Source organism: Passer montanus, unplaced genomic scaffold, assembly GCF_014805655.1.
Source record: "Passer montanus isolate IOZ18808 unplaced genomic scaffold, ASM1480565v1 scaffold53, whole genome shotgun sequence".
Classification (NCBI taxonomy): domain Eukaryota; kingdom Metazoa; phylum Chordata; class Aves; order Passeriformes; family Passeridae; genus Passer; species Passer montanus.
In genome coordinates, this window is record NW_024370263.1 from 2,308 (window position 1) to 23,285 (window position 20,978).

Sequence of the window (20,978 nt, forward strand, 5' to 3'; positions counted from 1 at the left end):
GCAAAGCCACCTTTCCTTTGCTGTCTGCTCTGGCAGCCCCCCTGCTGCTGCAGCTTGTCCCTGCCCTGCACAGCTCCCTCGGGAGGCACGGCAGGAGCAGCACCTGGCAGCCTCACAAATTGCCCTCTGAGATCTGCGGCACACACTGCAATGGGCTGCAATTCCAGCTTCCAGCCAGGAAATGATGTTCCTGCCCTTCAAGGCAAAGCTCTGAAGGGGCCAAGACCCAAGTGGAGCAAGATCTTACAAAGACATTTCACTGACAGCCTCCATAACTTCATCCTGGCCTGTTTTAGCACCTGGATTGGGAAAAAAAAAAACAGGGGATGGTCTTTGGCTGGCAGCTGCCACAGGTAAAGAGAGACACTGGAAGAGCAGACAGAGGAAGGCAGCAGAGAAAGCAGGACACAAATGGCAACCAGCTGAGAAGGTGGCACTCTGAAAATGGAACTGCAACTTATGGAAAAGGAATGGGACAGAAAGGTAGAATTCTGAAACTTTATTTATTATCCTTCTCTGGGCAACCTCTGCCAGGACTTCACCACCCTCTCAGGGAAGAAGTATTTTCTATATCCAACCTGAATTTCATCCCTTTTACTCTGAGCCAAATAAAACACAATGAACTCATTTGTGGTCATTTTCATAAAGGGCCCATCTCTTTTTTCCAGCACATGCAGCAAGCATCAGGCAGGACAGCATGGGAACCTAACTCCCAGCTGAGGGACTCAGAAAATCTAAACACCAGCAGGGTACATTTATCATTTTTGCTACACTAGACAGCAGTGAAAATGATAGGCAATGACAGCCTCCTAATCACCCCAATCCTTTCTCCCTTTTAAACTTTCTCTGAAATAACCAAAACAGCTCTTAAAATTCCTTTATCTTTGTCAATCACAGATCTTTTGAGAGCAGACTCAGGAAGAGAGCACAACATCAACATGTTGTTATTGAGACATGGCTTGTTGTCTGTCTTTCCCTACTAAATTGCAACAGCAGATATTGAGAATAACCAGGTATCCTGAGGTATTCTTCCTGCAGCAAGTTATTTTCCTATCATGGTCCATCTGTAATTTTATTACTTATCAAAAGACCACTATAAATACAGTACAGCACCTTGCCATTACTCTCCCTTTTATTTTTAAGTCTCAAAGTCATTCACATCTTAACAAGAGGAAAAACCCTGTGTCACCCTTTCGGGATATTAACATATTTAGGATCTGGACACATCCTCTGCAGGACTAAGTATAAAAACAGCTGAAGCTCCACCAGATCCTTAAAAAAACTTTTGCCTTCTGGGTATCAAGAATAAAACTGTTATTTCAGTGTCTTGATTTTTTATTAATTTAGTTATTATCTATTAATTTATTTTCTCTTTTTGACTTTTCAAAAGCTGATGTTACACAAAAAAGTGAGCTGTGGAAATCTGAAGCAAGCTGGGCAATTAGGGCTGAACTGCTCCATCTGCTTCACAGAGAATTTTTATTTGACCCCAGGAATGCTGGCTACTCAAGCAGACTAAACAACTTTGATTCATTTCAGCGTGTGAGGAGTGGGGTGTGCAGCTCCAGGCTAGGCTGGCAGGGTTGAACAGGAATTCCCAAACAGCACTGGAGTCATGATCCTCTCAGCATCCCCTGCTCCACCCGGCCCCAGCCTGCTGGGAATCAGACTCAGCAGTAAAAGCATGAATTCTGAATATCTCAGGATTGCTGTACAAGACATAATGATCAAGCTCTGTCATTCCAAAGTCCCATCTCGGGTTCTGATCTGGGCTAAAGGCTGGATTTTGGGTCAGGAACAGGCTGCCTGACCCGGCCCCAGCTCTCTTTGATAGTTATCAGCACCTGGCTGCTCTCAGGGTCTACAGGAGCGCAGAGCCACAGATAAACCCTGCACCAATCTGTTTGCCTAGAGACAAAACTTATTTTCTTCTGTATACCCAAGTTCCTTTCATGCCACCTGGTTTAGATAAGCTGCTCAAGTTGTGCCTGCTTGGATTTGAACAGCTGCTCCCTGAAGATGAAGGGACAAGGCCAGGAATAGTTAATAACTTTCTTAACTGGAAACACTGTTGAATCATTCGTTTCCCTCCCCACAGATTGCGTAAAGCCTCCTCAGTGTTTGAGCCTAACCAACCTTTTAACTGGAAATAGCAACCCTTTGCAGGATCTTCCTGTCCTGGCACCAGTTTCTCTCGGAAGTGTCCACCTGGCTTCTAGCCAGAGGTATAAACAGCATTTATTAAAGCCAAATTTTGAGATAGGGGAAGGTGTGGGTGGAAAATTCAAGACAACAACTGAACTCTGAGTAGGTTTATACCTACAAAGCACCAGGGTCTTCTCTGTTCCCTCATTCATCTCTGTTCCCTTATGCACTTTATTTCCTATCCTGCCTTTGACTTTAACACTCATTTTCTATACCAAAAATATTGTTCTCTGTTGGCTTTTATAGCTGCAACTGTTCTGGTGTCTTTGTAGCTCTCCAAAGCCTTCAGTCTCCAACAGGACACCCGATTTTAAAATTCCACCCCATGTATTCATATACACTCCTGCCCCAGCACCCCAGCCCTTCTCCACAGAGCTGATTCCCACAGGTCACCTCCGCCTCTGCTGGGGCTGTTCCTGCAGGACCTGCATTTGCCTTTGTGGGATTTCCAAAGGTTCCTCTCTGCTCATCTCTCCCACCTGTCCTGGTCCCTCTGATGGGCTGCACAGCCCTCAGGGGATCAGCCACTCCTCCAAACCTTTTATCACCAGGGCCCTCCCTGAGGAGCCATCAACCTCACAGGCTCTGCCTGTCCTGCTCCAGCTCCCATCATCTCTCCTATGTTTTTCACCATTCCAGTAGTTCTGTCTTTTCTTACAGAGCAAGAAAATAAGAAAAAAATCCAGGTGGATTAATGCCAAATTATGCTGGCATATTACAGAGAGCATGAAAGACAACAAAACTGACAATTTTCTACAGCAAAAGCACTACTACAGTCACAATAACACCTATCAAGGAAAAATCTGTTCCCTAAAGTAAGGAATAAATTTTAATATAAAGTCCCATCAGCTCAAGGTGGTACCAATTAATCAAAACAATTCACTTGCAGATTCTTCACAGTCACTGTTTTTTAAATGGTAATTCTTTTCTTACTTGCTATTCCAGTGTTGGCACAAAGGAGGTTTAAGCTGATTTTCACCCAATCTTAAAAAACAAATCATAACTGTAATTTAAAATAGTTGGGATTGTTTACTTCTCTCAGTTCTACATGCCAATTCAAATACTGAAAAAATGATCAGAAAACAGCACTACTGCCAAAATGAACACCTGAAAAATGCCAAAGTCATGATGCACAGTGCAGAGCAATACTAAAATCTGATTTCTAAAATACAGTATGAGTAGCATACAAATAGCAAACTCCAAGTATTTTCTGGATTCACATACCCACACACACTCCAAGTGTACACCTTAATAAAATTAAATACTCATTAACTGTGAATAGTCCTGGGTATTTTTATGAAGATGTTGAGTTGCTAATTCAATCTGAAGAACAACAGATGCTTAGTACTCCAACCAAATGCCGCTTTTCTTATATATTAAATATATATATTTGTGTGGATACATATAAACACTCCACAGCTACTAAAGTAATCAAAAAATATCACTCAAAGGGTTTCTGCTTCCCCATGGCTTAAGAACTCAAACCATGAGCTAAAAACCTCAGCAATTCCAGAAAGGAAACACTGCAGTGATACCATAGTAAACAGCAATTCTGATTAAAACACCTGAATTTATAATGCATATTTATTTTAAAAGTTGAAAAATATGTTTGGGCACAGATTCTGAACAAAAATCTTTTTCCACAAGTCTGCCAACTCCTACAGAACTTCTCACAGTTTAAAGTGTTACTCCAGGTTGCGCTGGGGCCAGCAGGGCAGAGGTCAGAGCTCTGCAGTAAATTCCTGCCATCAGGCAGCTCGGAGATAAGAGGGGGGAAAAGAAAAAAGAAAACAAACACAAAAAACCCCAAAGCCCCACTAGCCACATCTCCGTAGGTCAGAGACCTTGTAAAATATCACCTTTGTCTCTCTTGATGCCAAACTCCTGACAGGAGGCTCAGAAAAAGGCACAGGGGCTGTGCAAAGAAGAACTGAACCGCCAAGTGCTGGCTCTGGAGGTGCTGGGAGCAGCCATGGAGGTGGCACCAAACAGACACATCTGAAGGTCTCTTCCAGCCTGGATGAATCCGGGACGCAGGAATTGCTCCGGGCCAGGTGCAGCACCTGGCACTTGGCCTTCTGGGACCTCACGAAGCTGGCAGATGAGGTTGTCTCCAAATTCTCAAGCTTGTCCAGGTTTCTGTGCATGGCCAAATCCTGCCATGGTGCTCCTGCCCTGCTCAGCTCCTCCATCCCCTGCAAACGCGCTGAGGGGGAGATTGATCCACTGCCTGTGGCATTGGGGAAGCCACAAAAGAGGCCCAGGGCCAAGGCAGACAGTGCCCAAAGGCTCTCGGCTCCTGAGGCAGACGAGCTGCCAGTGCCCCTCCCTCTGGAGGCCTGGGTGGAGAGCCGGGCACCGGAGTCACTCGGCGCCTCGCTTACCACCCTGTACAGCGAAGCCTCCGAGGCCCAGCAGAGCTCCGAGGCAGAGCCGCAGAGCCCGGAGCCCGCCCCGCTCAGCCCTCCGGCCGCCTCAGCTCCCCAGCCGCGAGCGCAGGCCCGCAGGCAGCAGCCGGCTGCCCTCAGCAAGCGGCCCGGCCGCCTCAGGCGGGCGCTGCGGGCGCTGTTCCGCTGCCGCTGCCTGGCGCCGCAGGAGTAGCGCCTGCCCAGCCCGGGCCTGCAGATGGCGGCCGGCCCGGGGCCCAGGGAGCCCTGGACATGGCCCCACAGCCTCAGCTGCCCCGGCAGCCCTGGAGCGGCCCGGGGGCATCTCCCCAACACCCACAGTCACCACAGTGGCCAGCCCCACACAGCACGCGTGGGACACGACTGGAGCCAGGGCGCTCAGCAGTGAATCCCACAGAGTCATCAAGGTGGGAAGAGACCCTGACGGTCACCCAGGGCCACTGGCAAAACCACGTCCCCAAGGGCCGCATCTCCACCACCATTATATCCCTGAAGAATGGCCAGACGAGACCTGTTGCTCCATGCCTTTCGCTGCAGGACTTCAACTCGGACCTCCATTCCAGTTTAAGAAATAGTTTAAGTGTTTAAGTAGTAGTAGTAGTAGTAAATAAAGAATAGGAATAAGAAGATGAAGAAGTAGTAGTAGAGAAGAGGAAGACAAAGGAACAGAATAAAAATAAGAAATTTAACAAGAATAATAAGAATGAGAATAGGAATAAGAAGATGAAAAATAGTAATAAAAGAATATTAAAAATATGAATTATAGTGAGCATAAGAAGTGATTAAGATTAATTAGAATGAGAATAAGAAGAATATTTTAAAGAAGAAGAAGAAGAAGAGGAGTAGTAGCACTTAAGGGGAAGAAGAAGAAGGGAAAGAAGAAGAAGGAATAGTACTAAGAAGAATATTAAATCAAAATGCACATCGACACATCTTCTAGAATCCCAGAATGCAGGAGAGGACCTTAAAAAGTATCTGCTTCCAACTGATCATCTGCTCAGCTCGTGCTCTCCAGGACCTCTTTCCCATTTCTAGCTCCCTAACTCCCTTTTCTTGCTCAATAAAATCCATGTCAAATAAAATCTGGTTTTCTTCTCCTATGGTCTCATTTCTGCCTTCCCTGGGGCAGAGGCACCTCTCCCTCATGGCATCTTACCCCTGCATGGAACCATGGGCAGGGTCCCTTCCAGCCACAAGCCTTCCCGAATTCAGGCACTCCCTTCCCACATTCCCTCTGCTTCCAGCTGGAGAATGTGCAGCAAAGCCACCTTTCCTTTGCTCTCTGCTCTGGCAGCCCCCCTGCTGCTGCAGCTTGTCCCTGCCAAAATGCACAGACCCACCTGGGGTGCTGCTGTCATTCCTTATGCTCTGCAAAACCTCTTCTACCCGTTTTAGGCTTCAATATTAAATGTTGCAGATACTGCAAAGGCCATCTCTTGCAATTTCTCCTTGGCTGACATTTGTGCAGGTCCTTCATCCTGGTGGAGGGGTGGCTGTTGCTGAGTATTCTTCCTCCTGAGCCCCTCAAGTGACAGGAATTTCAGTCGGGTTCACAGCCATTCACAGCTACCAAATCGGCTGTCACAGACCTGACAAAGTACTGGGGTAGGACACTGCAAGTTTCACACAAAGGACACAGCAAGTTTCACACAAAAGACATTACGATCTCACAATATAAGAAGCCACATATGGACAAGGAGGGAGGTTTGCTTTATGCAATTTGCAAAAAAAAAAAAATCAGATTTAAGCACTGTAAAATGAGCTTTAAAATAACAAGGCTGCAACAGAGGCTCATTTAATGAAATAACAGCAAACTTTCACATTTTCAAGTGTCTATTTAATCATAACATAGGTTCATCCTAACCATCATCCACTAGATTACCACAGACATATTGCAGCTTCCTGCAAACGTCATCTAATCACTTCCTCTGCAATCCCAATTAATTTCCCATAGCGCAGCCCCAGCTGGCACGAGGAAGCTGTGGCTGCTGCTTTGTTTCCTGAAGTTCAAGTGTATCCAACTCTGCCCATGGTCACACGTGTGGTTTGTCACTGAATTACAGAACCATGGACTGCGTTGGGGAGACCTTAAAGCCCATCCAGTGCCACCCCTGCCATGGCAGGGACACCTTCCATATCCCAGAATGCTCCAAGCCCCATCCAACCTGGCCTTGGGCACTGCCAGGGATCCAGGGGTAGCCACAATGTCCTGCTTGAAGCAGGAAGGATAATCCTGACTTCCCACTTTTGCAGACACACAGGGATAGAGATACACAACTGTTTATGCTTTGGCAGAGCTTCTGTTTTGCAAAGCCTTTACTTGTGTAGTTTCTCATATATTTTAGAAAACAGCAAATGAGTCTCTAAATTACTAGTAGCAAAACAAAAGAATTTGTAGCAAGCATTGCTTGAAATTTTTATTTTTCAGTTTTGTTGCTAACTTTAAAGTTTCCCTGAGATCCAAAATTCCAACAGTTTTAATTAAAATTATTTTTGAGGAGAAATGCATCAGCTTCACAACCTGATCCCATGAGCTGTTCCATTATAAGCTGCAAAATATTCTGATCTCAAAAGTCTTTTTCAGCCTAAATGATTGTGTGACTCCATGGAACACATTTAAAATAAAGCTATGGAGTGCTCTGAAACAAAATCTCCCTTTCAATTATCCTCCAAAATGTCTTAGAAATTGCAGTGGAAAGTCTCCTTTTTGCCCAAATCACCAGATCCCCTTTCAACTACCCCAAGTTTGAGCCACTTTATACTCCCACCTCTCTTTCCTCCTAATAACAGTTACTAGAAATTTGCTTCAGGTTCATTTTAGAAGGAAATAATTAGATTTACAATTAACATTCCAAAGTATTTCTTGTGTAACATTTTCCCATTGCTAATCATTTACCCAGTGGCAAGGCACAGGAATCCACACAGGGTGAGTGTGCAAGGACAAACAGCCAGGGGCTCTCAAAATGCAGCATTTAAAGTGAAAAAGACCATGTTTACAGCGAGAACAACAGTTTCCCAACTTCCTTTCAGACTGGCCTGTAATTTCCAAATCTTTCATTTCCAAACAAAATTGGCTGACTACTAATAAGTTTCCTTTTGATATTTTCTTCCCTTGATGTCTAGCTGGATTATCAGCATAAAGCAAATTCCTTTTTTCCTTACTCAAAAAGTATTTGACTGCACAGCATCTCCTCTGAACAGACAGCAGGAGACTGACACTTACAGAAGTAAAAACAGAAACCCCAACAAAACAAGCAAAGAAGAAAAGAAATATAATCACAGACATCATTACTGAGCAATGCTACTTGATAAAAATAATTATTTATGCTCAATTGCAGTGTAATTCTTCCTTCACCTCTCCTGCATTTCACAAGGTTTTCTTAGCAGGTTTAATCAAATTTTCCAGAATCTTGTTGGATATTTAAATAATGACATGCCCACTTAATTTGCACAAAAGAAAAGGCATGGATTAAGGTTTGCTTTGATTCATTGGTTAAGCATTAAGTGATTAGATTTGCCTTGTTGTTAAGGAGAGGATAAACACGTTGCTCAGTTATGATCTAAACCCAAAGTTGCCCCTCTATGTTTTTTTATCCTCCAAAAAGTTTCTTCCAAGTGGACACTCAGAGATGACCTAAATGAAACAAGGGCCTGGAGGGACCGGGCACGGGGAGCCCTTCCCACTGCCAGAGGGCAGGGATAGATGGGATACTGGGGAGGAATTTTAAAGAGATAAGTTAAATTAATGTGCTGTGCTCTTCTTCCAACACAGCCACAAATCTTCACACAGAAATTATCATCCCTGACTCTAAACCAGCTCTCATAACTAAAAAAATGTAATTTGGCTCCAAAGTTATCTTTTTTTCCATCCTGTTCTTACTATGTACTACCACACAAAACAAAAGGAAAAAAAAAAAGAAAAAAAAAAGATGGCATCACCTCCTTGATTGCAAGCACAGAGAAGCTGGAAAAAAATAATTTATACAGTGCAGGATCAAGTGAGGAATGGTGACACAGCCTAGAATTGAGAATACACCAATCACCCTGTACAATAAAAAGAAAATTTGATGCTTATTATAAGTTAATGCCCACCAGATTGTTCACAAAATACAGTGTCTAGAGACATCTTGTTCACAGCATTTACTATTGAAAAAAAGCCACAGAAAATAAATCTAAAAGCCTCATATCTCTCTCTATAAATCTACTCCCAGGGCAGAGCTGTAGAGAACATTTGTACACGGTTTGAGCTGGGGAAGGTTTCCACACTCACTCTGCTTTATACTTCCTGAAAATGTTTATTTAAGTTGCTATTTTCCATTGCTGTTGTGACTCCTGTCATTTGAAACACCACAGAAACAGCCACAAAGTGTCAGTACAAAGCCAGAAAAACAACAAGACAAAGCTCAGAAAGAACAAAGCCTGTTTTGAAATCTGAAGACACCTGTACAAATACTTTTATTTTTGAAGAAAAATAACCCAAAACTTTTTCAAGTGAAAAATAACCCCTCCAAAAACATATAAATTCAAGTGAAACAGTCAAGATAAAAACAAGGAAGTTCAAATGCACTTACACTGGATAATAAAAGAATCGGTTTGTTTGCTATCTACAGTGATTTTTCCTAGGAAAACATTCACCAGAAGACAAATATTTAATATTACTCAAAAGCAACAGTCCCTGTTTAAAGCTGTTCTGTAAGACCAACAACTCTGTTGAGCAGGCAGTGTTTATAACAAAAACGTGCTTTTTATATCAGACAGTTTGTGCTAACTCGGCAACATTTCCAGCTCAGTACACTCTGTACCGGCGGGGCTTGCCAGAAACTCGGCTCTCCTCGAGCATTTTCCTATTTGTTAACTATTTCTTCCAAAAGAAAGGAACTAATCCCAGTGTTTCGAAATCCTCTTCCCAGCCATTTAACAAGGAATTCATTTGCCTAACAAATACACAAGGAAATACTAATGTAAATAGAATAATAGCAGAATAATTTCTGCTATGTAAATCAGAGAATCCGGTGGTTTAGCTTTAAACCAGAACAACACAAAGCCAAGCATTACCACGTTTCCTAAAAGGCTAAATCAGAGAGGAATCCAAGAGGCACTAAAGGCTTCTTATTTTTTCCCAACTCTATTCCAGATAACAGCCAAAAAAGCCCCTTTACATTTGGATTCCGTAGTGCGGGTCGTTTTTTATTTAATAAATATTGATGAAATGTTAAAATATTTATTAACTCAGAGAGAGAAGGGTGGTTGATGGTCTAACTTAATGGATGGGCCAGGAGCACAGGCAGCCCTTCACAGAAGCACTGCTGTTCAGAGTAGAAAATCCACGGAACCACGAAGGAAATGTGCATCCACAGTCAAAACCCACACACCTCCAGTGGCTACATCTCCTCAAACCTCAAAGCCATGCTGAAACACAGGGATCTCAGCATTTAGGGGTGATTTGCAGCCCTTTGGCAGCTGCCCCTGACCCTGCAGAGGAACAACTTGGCTACAACCAGCTCAGCTCAGCCACACGTGCTGGACACGTTTGCTGTGCTTGCGCACCAAGGTCAGGGTGCAACACATCCCTCACACACCCAAACCAGGGCATGTGACACAAATACCTGCTGTCACAACAAATGGTGCCTCCTGAGGGGAATAAACACCAGGACCTAATGCCACCCATGCAATGCACCCACTACAGAGGAGTGACAAACCCAACTACCACACTGGTACTGAGGAACAGTAAATGCTGGGCAATCACCAATTCTCATTGCTCTGCCCTTCTGCTATGTACAAAATGGGTTCTTTTAGCAGCAATGAAATACTGACCTCTGAAAAACTGAATCCATTTCCCCAAAAACCTGGTGATGGGATTTCAGGTGCAGATGCCACGATACAGTGAGCAGTTCCTACTTGAAATATCAGATGGATATCAAACTTACAAAAAACTAGTGAGTCTTAACAGCTGCAGAACACAGGCAGACATTTTGCAAAGCAGCAGCAGCAAAATTTGAACCCAGGACTGATACAGCCAAAATATCAATACCAGACATGATCAGTTCCAACGAAGTTAATCCAGTGTTTGAGGGAACAGCTTCTATTTCTGCTTGGAAGTGCCAAGGGTTTCTCCTATAGAACTGCCCTGTAGCTGAGATCCACTTTCCCCAGACACATTCCCAAGGGGAGACCCTCAGCTCACTGATTACATAAACTACTCTCTAGTCTTACTAGCCTTTGCAGGGCAGCTAAATATATGCATGTCGTGGGGACAGGACATTTTCATGCTTATTATCCCAAATCGTGGTTTCTGTTCCCTGCTCCGTTTGTTGTGTCTATCGTTTTTGTCCTTCCCCAGCCTCTGCCTTGGGGCTGGGCTTTTTGCATGCTGCATGGCCTTTGTGGGCTCACTGAGAACCTCCCAGGACAAGGCCAGGCAGGAACCCCTATCCCAAAAGGGGAGGGATTAGGAATTTCAGTACTAGAGCACATTACTTTTGAGACTAAACAGTAACAGTCTTGCAGGCAAAACATTTTTCTTCACACTTTCCAGGCCTTAACTGTGGTTTGCAGCAAAAGAAATGGTAATAAAATAATGCTTCCTGCAGTCTAGTTTAGTTTAGGAAAAAGGCAGAGGGGGACTGAGCCATAATTCCACATACACCTGGGACAGGGGATATCTGTCTGGAAGTTTTCCACTTCCAAGGACAGCTTGTCCAGGTACAAAGGCTCTCTGGGGAGACACTTCCCCTTCAGCTGCTTTAGAGAACAGATTCCAGGGAATTTCATTGACATATGTAGTCAAGTATTGCATAGAATAATTTTTGTCAAACTCCAAAGGGACCAAGAAATTTTCCTTCCAGCTCTCCAGAACCATAAACCCATCAGACTCCAAGCCCTGCTGCTGCCCTGTTGACACAATAGCACTGTCCATACTTCCCATCTCTTTAGAGATCTTTAAAGAATAAGTATTAAATTCTTAAAGCCATTCCAGTAAAACAATCCTGTACAATGACCCTTTCATCACCTGTGACTGGAAGTTTCCCTGGTGGGAAAGGTGTTCTATTACTTGTGTTTCAGAAAAAACCAGAATGAACAACTACAAAATAGAAATGTTTTACTGCAAATCTGAAATTTATTTCCTGCTTAGAAACTGCCACACCTGCCAGCTTCTGCTCCTCCTTCTACAACCAAGTTTATCAAAATAAACACTTTAATATAGTAAATTCACACTTCAATTTCTCTGGGAATTTAAGGTGCTACTTGTGCCTGGTTATTTGTACAATCCACCCATCAATTTCTTGTAGAAAGCTGAAGCATTTCAGTTTGACTCCTCTGGCTCCCTGACTATTCCAAAGCAATAAATGTCCCAGGATTTGGTGCAAACACTGGCAAACACCATCCAGGAGGAGCAGAGAGACCAGGGCTGGGAAGGGGAGTAGGAATGGCTGTGGGGACAGCCAGGGAGCACCGGAGGTGCCCGTGCCAGGGCCCAGCCCAGCACTGGGCTCGTGCCAAGGCAGAGGCAGGGCTGGCAGGAGGAGAGGCAGCTCAGGGAGCTCCCAGCCCTCAGCACTGAACAGAAACCGAAACTGAGCCGGGCTCCCAGCAGCGCTGAGCTGAGGGAGCCAGGGACCGCTGCAGGGCACTGGTGGGGCCAAGGCAGCACCGCAGCCTTTGCTGCTCGGAGCCAGGCTCGGCACCCAGACCTGGGCTGCAGCTCCTGCTGCCTCTGCTCAGCCCCAAGGACACATTTAAACGTGGTTTACATCACAAAGAGGCAAAAGCATTTCAGCTGTGCCCACCCTGCAGCGTGCCTTTCCTCTGGTTTGTACCTTCACTTCAAACTACTGAGCATTTCAGCCTTGGAAAATCAATTTTACACTGTTCCACTCAAAGCTCTACTTATCATTATATGAGTGACTGCAACACACGGGTGCTTGGTTTGTTTGGGTTTTTTTTAACCAAGAGACTAATATTTAACTAACAGCACAACTCCAGCCTTTTCCTTCTGAAACCCCCATTTCCCATGGGCAAAGAGCAAAGGTAAGAATCCACCTTCATTCTTAACCTATCCCACGTACTCAGTTGTCTTCCACTTGCTCCTCCTCTCCATTCCACGCAGAAATATGGTTTTGTTTGCTTCTTTGGAAAGGCCATGTTCCAGTTTCAGGGCCCTGAGGTTTCAATGAACATCAGGAACAAACTCCACATTTCCAAAGCTGCCTCTCCCCCCATTTTCCTGGCTGACCACTGACACCCCGAGCCATGGATCACATCTGGGAATTGCCACAGGGACACACTGCCAGGTATCCAAGGTACTTGTCCTACAGATTACAGTCAAATCCCAGGATAAGTAAGTGCAGGTGTATAATGAAGCCCACTTAAAATGAAACCAGTCTCAGGCTTGGGGTACAAGAATTCTGTAGTAAGATTTATGACCTTTAACAGGAACTTCATTATAAAGAAAGTGACTTTTATATAATGAAAACCATGTCTCTCTAAAGAGGAATGATGTGTTAACATCAGCAGAGCCGTGTTCCAGTGTTTTCTGTTTGCAATCCAGCACCATCATTGTCACTTAAAGTTCATTAATTATTCTAAAAATGCCATTACTGAAATACAATTGTATGCAATTTTTTAATAATTTTCTTCAGAAGGTGGCATTTCATCTTTTTTTGAAGTCTGAATTTTCCAGTAGAGCTTACCCTATGTTCTTAGAATTACTCAATATATCCAAATACAAACATTAGTAATGAGCCCTATTAATGCAGATTTCACTTCAAGCTAACTTAGATTTACTTCACACAGTTAACTGAGTTCATTTCACTGGAAAAAGAGATTCCCTAAAGGAAAAAACATCAGCGACTGTGGCTGATATTGCCCAATACATTGCTGAAAAATAAATTCTACTGATTGGATTTTTTTCATTTCCCCCCTCCCTGAGCAGCACTTTTAAAAATACAGTATTTTAATGATTGTTTAATTTTCATATAACTAGAATATAAATCCTTTACATACTGCTTTGCTGCAGCTGCAGCATGATGTCTCGTTTTTCATGGAAAAAAACCTAATTACGTGGTTCACCAAATTGCCTGTGGTAACACATCAATTTTATTTACATTCAAAATTTGGATTTGAGTTTGTTCTCAGCAGTCCAGTTAATTCCAAGCCCATTTTACACAATAGTTCTCCTGGATTCATTAGTAACACCTCACTCTGCTGTTATTGGGAGGGATTCCCAGCTATTGGAACCTTGCTTTGGATTTCCAGTGCTTTCCTGGCAGTTCCACTCCCACAGTTCTATCCCAGTTTAAATATCCTGGATTTGCTCTAAGTCTGGCCTTGCTGACACAGTTCTGCCAAAGGACCATCAAATGTCCACCCAGAAGGCAGCTGTTAATATTGCCTCTGGAATACTGACTCCTTTTTTCACAAAAACACCAGAGATAAACAAGAACTATTGTGTGGCAAATAAAACCTAAAGGTTAATTACACAAAATTTCAACTATTTCAGTTGAACTGAGCTTGTGTTTGGAAAGCAGAAAGATTATGAGGAAGCACATGGATTCAGTAGAGAATGTCTTGGCTTTGCCTTCCATCAGCGTCTTTCCTCTAAACTGTTTTCATTAGGTAATTTGTAGCAATCAACAGGAAAACCTCCAAATTCTCAGCCATGAACAAAATTAAGATATTAATTCTTGAGTGATACAAATAAAATAAAACAACAAAAAGCATGAGGCTTTTTTGCATATGGCCCTTTGGTAGATTTCAGACTTTTTAATAAAGACCAGACTTTTTAGCTTTAGATATTGCCAGCTGTAAGAGGGAAAACACACTATGTGAGAATGATCCATGGATCCTGAGCTGGAATGGACCCACACGGATCAGTAAGGTCCATTTCTTGACTAGAATTGGTAATGAATTCTCAAATGCCACATTACTCATTGGATCCTACTCTGAACACTGAGATTCCCTGTTCATGTGGAGACAAAACCACTGCAGGAAAGAGGAATTAAGGCAAAAGTAAGTGCAATCAGAATTCCAAACAGGACACTCAGTTTTAATTTTATTTTTAAAGACTCCCATGACCCAACTTTCAAGTAGAAGGAGTAGAAGTGGAGGGAAGAACATTTATTTTTAAAAGAAAGCAAAACAAAATGAAGACATCTCGCCCAGACACAATAAGGCTCTTGTCAACTTCATGTGTATAAAAGGAGTTGGCATTTTCCCATGAAGCAATTCCTTAATCCCAAATGATGGCATAATAACCTCATTTAATATGCCTGCTTAAAAGAAAAAGTTTATTTTGTCTAAGCTGAACTTCAACTGGCAATCACCGGACACCAATTACCAGTGTCAGATATAAGGGTCACAGAACAATTCTGCGGGCTGAGAAAGTAGGAATTCACTTTTCAATCCCATCTTCTGGCCGAAAGAATGGAAAAGTTGAACTCTGTTTTCATGTCTTTGGGAATAATCTATGCTAGGCAATTAAGAAAATGCAAATTACTTATCTTATTGAAAATAATCAAGCCAGAAACAGACTTTTCAGTAACTTAATATTCCAATAAAGTCTTCTGTCACAGGAACCTACTTGTTAATTCCACTCTGCGCTCAAGAACCGGCAATTAACCATTTTCAGATTTCACTTCAAATTATTAATAAGTGGTACTCAGCCGCTTGATATTCATTGCTGCTTTTTTAAATGGAAAGCCTTCCAAAAGCCTTGCATTTCAGATCCTTTATTCCTTGTTCATGAACTGCTTTTCCAAGCCCTGGCTGCTCTCGCTCCTGGTACCTCTGGGCATGACAAAGAGTTCTGGGGTTTATGGAGTTACTCAGAGTGCAGAAAATTGTTGTAATACACATCCCATGCTTTCACCAAAGCCCAGGGATCCCAGGAATAACCTTTGGGCAAATCCAAAGAAGTCTCCAAGTCAGGGGTAATGCAATTCCAGCAGCAACTCCCTCCCTTCTTGCCATAATCTCATAGCAGAATGAAAAGACTGAGGAGCACTCTCATTTGAACACCCATTTCACAGCAAGGGGGCTCAGTCTTCATTTCACGCATTGCTTCACACACTTAAAATGTGTTTGAATAGACAGGAACATCTTCTCATTCAATAATTAACATATCTCACTACACAGAGCTTAGAAAATACTCTAATTCCTGACAGAGCTCCCAATTCCTCACAATTGCAGAAATAAGACAGTACCCTGAAAGAACCTTAAATAGGCTCAAACTGAAATGGAAAGTAGATTTTTCACTACTTTATTCTCTTTTACATTAGTGGAAACAAAAAATATCAATTTTTTCCAAGCTTTACATTGTTTTTCTTTTAATCCCTACTAAATGCTGACAAGCACCAACTACTAAACATTTACAGGTTAAACATTGACTTGATTTAGAAGACTTGACTGAAAAATGAAACTTTGAAATCTGGCAGTTCATAAGAGAGCATCAAGAACCCTTCCTAGCAGGAATAAAAACAACTAAACTGAGTTCTGGGGCAAGTTGTTCTCCTCAGGAAAGATCCTTAAAAACAGAGCTGACAATGTTCTGCTTTCCTGTAGGTAAATATCAGCAAATTTCAGATAGAGAAACAATAAGAGAAGTTCATTTTGGGCACAGCCACATGGGTTAATGTGGGTGCCCTGCACACAGCTCTTCCTACAGGCAGCATTTTTCCCTCCTCACTTTTATCAGCACCAGGGGATTACGGCTGCGCCAGCCTGATATGCCAAGAATTCATAAACAGGAACGAGCCGAAGCTCCAGGTTTTTCCTGTCATAGCTCAAATTTCAGCTATGTTTTTAAACTTACCAAGCTGCAAAGATCCTGTACAATAATCTTTCAGGAAAGAATTGCCTAATTCATTCAAGATCATCTATTCTTCATAAGCATTTCCATCCAAATTCTTATATTCCACACAGCAGAAATTGAAATAGTATCATTTTTCTGGGGAAGCAGCTCCAGAAATTAATGGATCATGTGCAATATATAGATGGAAATCCCAAATACCTACCAGAATCAGTGAGTTCAGGCACACAAGCTACTAAGCTGATAGAAAGATGTAGTTTTACCTAAAGAACTATCAAACACCCAGAATTTATTCATTTTCAAGCTCCTATCTCCTGCCAGCCTTCCAGAGTCCACCTCCAGTGCTGTGCTTACAGCCACCAACCTGTATTCTCAGTAGAGGTATACATCATAATCCCTGAGAATGCCAATATTCTGTACCACAAATGCAGCAGACCAAGTGGAATGTATCCATAAATCCAGAACAGAGATTATAAATTGATAGACAAAACTGTCAGAGAATTACAGATTATTCTGAGTTGAAAGAGACCCACAAGATCATCAAGTCCAACTCTTGGAGCGGTGTAAAATGTCAGGGCAAAGTGCTCTTTGCAAAAGCCAAGAAGGGAACTGAGGAACAGACCTCCCTTCCCTATAATCTCTGTGGAACCCACAGGGTCTAGGGCAGGGGTGGGAAAAGAGAGAAAACCCAAGAGTCGAGTCTAAATTCTCCGTGATGCTCCAGATGGTATTTGGTCACCAAATGCAAATGAGAGCTCTGCAACTTGCAAATCCACAAAGTTCCTGTCAAAAACGCTGCGTCTCAGTAGAGGTATACATCATAATCCCTATTGGAGAATGCCAATATTCTGTACCACAAATGCAGCAGACCAAGTGGAATGTATCCATAAATCCAGAACAGAGATTATAAATTGATAGACAAAACTGTCAGAGAATTACAGATTATTCTGAGTTGAAAGAGACCCACAAGATCATCAAGTCCAACTCTTGGAGCGGTGTAAAATGTCAGGGCAAAGTGCTCTTTGCAAAAGCCAAGAAGGGAACTGAGGAACAGACCTCCCTTCCCTATAATCTCTGTGGAACCCACAGGGTCTAGGGCAGGGGTGGGAAAAGAGAGAAAACCCAAGAGTCGAGTCTAAATTCTCCGTGATGCTCCAGATGGTATTTGGTCACCAAATGCAAATGAGAGCTCTGCAACTTGCAAATCCACAAAGTTCCTGTCAAAAACGCTGCCAACAGTCAGACACTCCCTCCTCTCCTTCCACTTCTTCTGTCGGATGTACAAAAAAATGGATTTATAGGAAAAGGTACTGTGGCTGGAACAGTTGCCAAACCTCTCCAGGCAATATCATTCAATAGCATTTATCTTTCAGAAAACCAAACTTCAACAAACTTAAGCACACCCAACTTTTTCAGATTTATAGAGCCACTCTAGTTTTTCCCCACTCACTGACCCCACCCCAATCAGCTTTTTCCACCCAGGACTGAATAGAGATCTTCAACCTCTCATCCAGTTTTAAATGCCAGCACAATAAAAACCAGAACACCACAGTCAAGGCTGGCAGGAAGAAGAAATGGAGGAGAATGTGCAAGAGAGACCTCTGAAGTTCCCAGCTGCTTGGTTAATCCAACCACTCCACTGATCTATAACTGCTCTGCAAATAATTGTTTTTACTTAATCTCCCATGACAGCATTTAATTATCCACAGTTTTGGAAAGCTACTACATAAACAACTCTGCTCATACCTCCTGTTTACAACCACTAAGTTGTTTTCCCTATGACTATTTGAAATTCTTTTATTAATGGCAGATTTGTTGTTTACCAAATCTTCAGTGTTATAAAGAGAAAGAGTTCATGAGCAAAAGTTTTTGAAGTGCTTCTGAAAACAAAACCTCAATTTGGACTTTTCCTCTGTTTACTGAAAGCAGTAAATATCACACAGCACTATTGGAGTGACTCTTATCCAGAAAAAAAAATAAATTATAATTTAGACTTGAATTAATAAAACATAATATTTAAAAATTAAATTCTTTAAAATTTAATTATCACTAAAATATTTCACTTTCAAAGCACAAGTCCTAGGCAGGAAAAGAGAAATCCAAAACTTTATTCTTGATAAGAATTTATGATCTTACTAACAGGCATTATTCCCTAGAGTCCCTATATCTCAGATGTCAATGTTTCAGATAGACTCTAGTCTTCCTCTTGGATCTGCAGCATCAAATTCCTGGGACTTTTGCTCCTGAAGATGTGAATACAGCACAAGAACAAAGTTCTGGCTGTGGAACTCGAAGTCACACAGACAATCCAACCTGCACACTAAAATATTTCACTTTCAAAGCACAAGTCCTAAGCAGGAAAAGAGAAATTCAAAACTTTATAAGAATTCATGACCTTACTAACAGGCATTATTCCCTATAGTCCCTATATCTCAGATGTCAATGTTTCAGATAGACTCTAGTCTTCCTCTTGGATCTGCAGCATCAAATTCCTGGGACTTTTGCTCCTGAAGATGTGAATACAGCACAAGAACAAAGTTCTGGCCATGGAACTCGAAGTCACACAGACAATCCAACCTGCAGGAACAGCATTTTAAGCCAAAGCAGCTCATTTCCTGAGCATGTTATACCAGAAAAAGGCATCGTGTTACCTGGCCCAGCTGACAGGCAAGGAAAACTCTGCTTCAGTAATTTTCCTATTTTCTGTTTGTATGCCCACATGGAAAAGCCTTTTATATTTTCAGGAAGCTAATTTCAAGTATCAAATAGCTCAGTATTGTGGCCTGTTTATAACAAAAAGCAGAATAAACTTGTTCCTTTTGCCTTCTGGCTGCATGAAGCAGTGAACACAAACTGTGTCCTTTGTCCTATCTCAAGGAATCAATGGACATAAATGCCTTGTTCTGGCAGAATTTGAGGCTCAATATTAGTCAATACTGATGTTTGAACTCTAAAATGTACTGAACAGAGCCCAACAGCTCTATCAGCGGAAAATGTACAACACTTACACAATTTACATCACTTTGAACTATATCTGATAAGTCACTACAAGTGTTTCAATGTGCTTTTAATATAGAACAAGGAAATCTATCCTTGTAGGATTTACACACAGGACAACAAACGAGTTTCAGATTGAATTCCACTTAGAAGTTACTGCTCTGAAGGCTCCAGCCTGGATGCAGGAACACCTTGGGTGCTGTGTCCAGTTCTGAGCCCCTCAGCTCAGGAAGGACCTGGAGGGGCTGGAGCATGTCCAGGGAAGGGAAGGGAGCTGGGAAGGGGCTGGAGCCCCAGGAGCAGCTGAGGGAGCTGGAAAGGGGCTCAGCCTGGAGAAAAGGAGGCTCAGGGGGACCTTGTGGTTCTGCACAGCTCCTGACAGGAGGGGACAGCCAGGAGTGGTCGGGCTCTACTCCCAGGGAACAGGGACAGGAGGAGAGGAATGGCCTCAAGCTGGGCCAGGGGAGTGCCAGGTTGGACACCAAGGAATTTCTGCATGAAGGGGTGTTAAACATTGGCTGGGGCTGCCAGGGAGGTGGTGGAGTTCCCATCCCTGGAGGTGTCCAAGGACACCTGGATGTGGGACTCGGTGCTCTGGCTGGACTCAATGACCTTGGAAGTCTTTTCTGAACTAAATAATTCTGTGATTCCATATAATTTTGAACCAGGCAAACAATGTGACAGTGCTGCTTTGCTATGCTCTGCCCCATACTGCACCCAGCAGAAGCAGGTTCAGCTGTCCAGACATTTAAGCTGATTTCCATACCACCACCACTGCAAGCAGCATCACATTGTTGTAACCAAGATGTCAGATATAAACAAGCTCCATCAATTTACAACACAAACAGAAGCATCACCTGCAACTCCCCTCAAATAAAAAGATACTTAAGTCCCATCTACTGCATTTGAAATATTAAATAAACTATATTTCACTAAGAGAAAAGCATATATTATTAAAGCTTTGCTGGGTAAGTAGAAATATTACCCATTCCCTCATTCAAAACAGGTGCCTCATAAAAAATGAATGTCAGTGGAATGGCTCAGCACAGCACTTGTGAGCCATCTCTTTAATTATACATGATCACAGGGCTACCTGCGTGGAACACACCCCAAGGTACCCAGGCCTCCATATCTGTGATTTCACAGGCTCTGGTGCCAAATAAACAATCTGGCAGCCAGCAAAGCAGGAAGTTCGGAACAGTTCTTAGAACAGAATGAAAAGAAATGAATATACCATAACCCAGGACTAAACAGTGCAGGGTACAGGTGGGAGATAAGGGACAACTCAAGCACACGTGATAAACAAAAGATACTGTGTAGTTGAAACAAATTTTATCACCAAGTCCCCACTTTTCCTCTGTTTACTGAAAGCAGTAAATATCACACAGCACTATTGGAGTGACTCTTATCCAGAAAAAAAAATAAATTATAATTTAGACTTGAATTAATAAAACATAATATTTAAAAATTAAATTCTTTAAAATTTAATTATCACTAAAATATTTCACTTTCAAAGCACAAGTCCTAAGCAGGAAAAGAGAAATTCAAAACTTTATAAGAAT

At 42.5% G+C, this 20,978-nt stretch overlaps 1 protein-coding gene across 3 annotated transcripts in view; it reads right to left on the reverse strand.

Moving 5' to 3' along the window:
- Positions 1-6,179: 6,179 nt before the first annotated feature.
- The window catches only part of LOC120509739 (mediator of RNA polymerase II transcription subunit 13-like), a 39,718-nt gene continuing 24,919 nt past the window's right edge, over positions 6,180-20,978 (reverse strand). The window contains exon 3 of one of the 3 annotated variants that reach the window (XM_039724814.1): positions 6,180-6,202. In XM_039724814.1, coding sequence (XP_039580748.1) covers positions 6,195-6,202 — 8 coding nt within the window. In that variant the 3' untranslated portion in view covers positions 6,180-6,194. Of the gene's footprint in view, positions 6,203-18,592; positions 18,733-18,831; positions 18,997-20,978 lie in introns of those variants that run through there. The other 2 variants (XM_039724813.1, XM_039724812.1) reach the window with 2 other exon arrangements.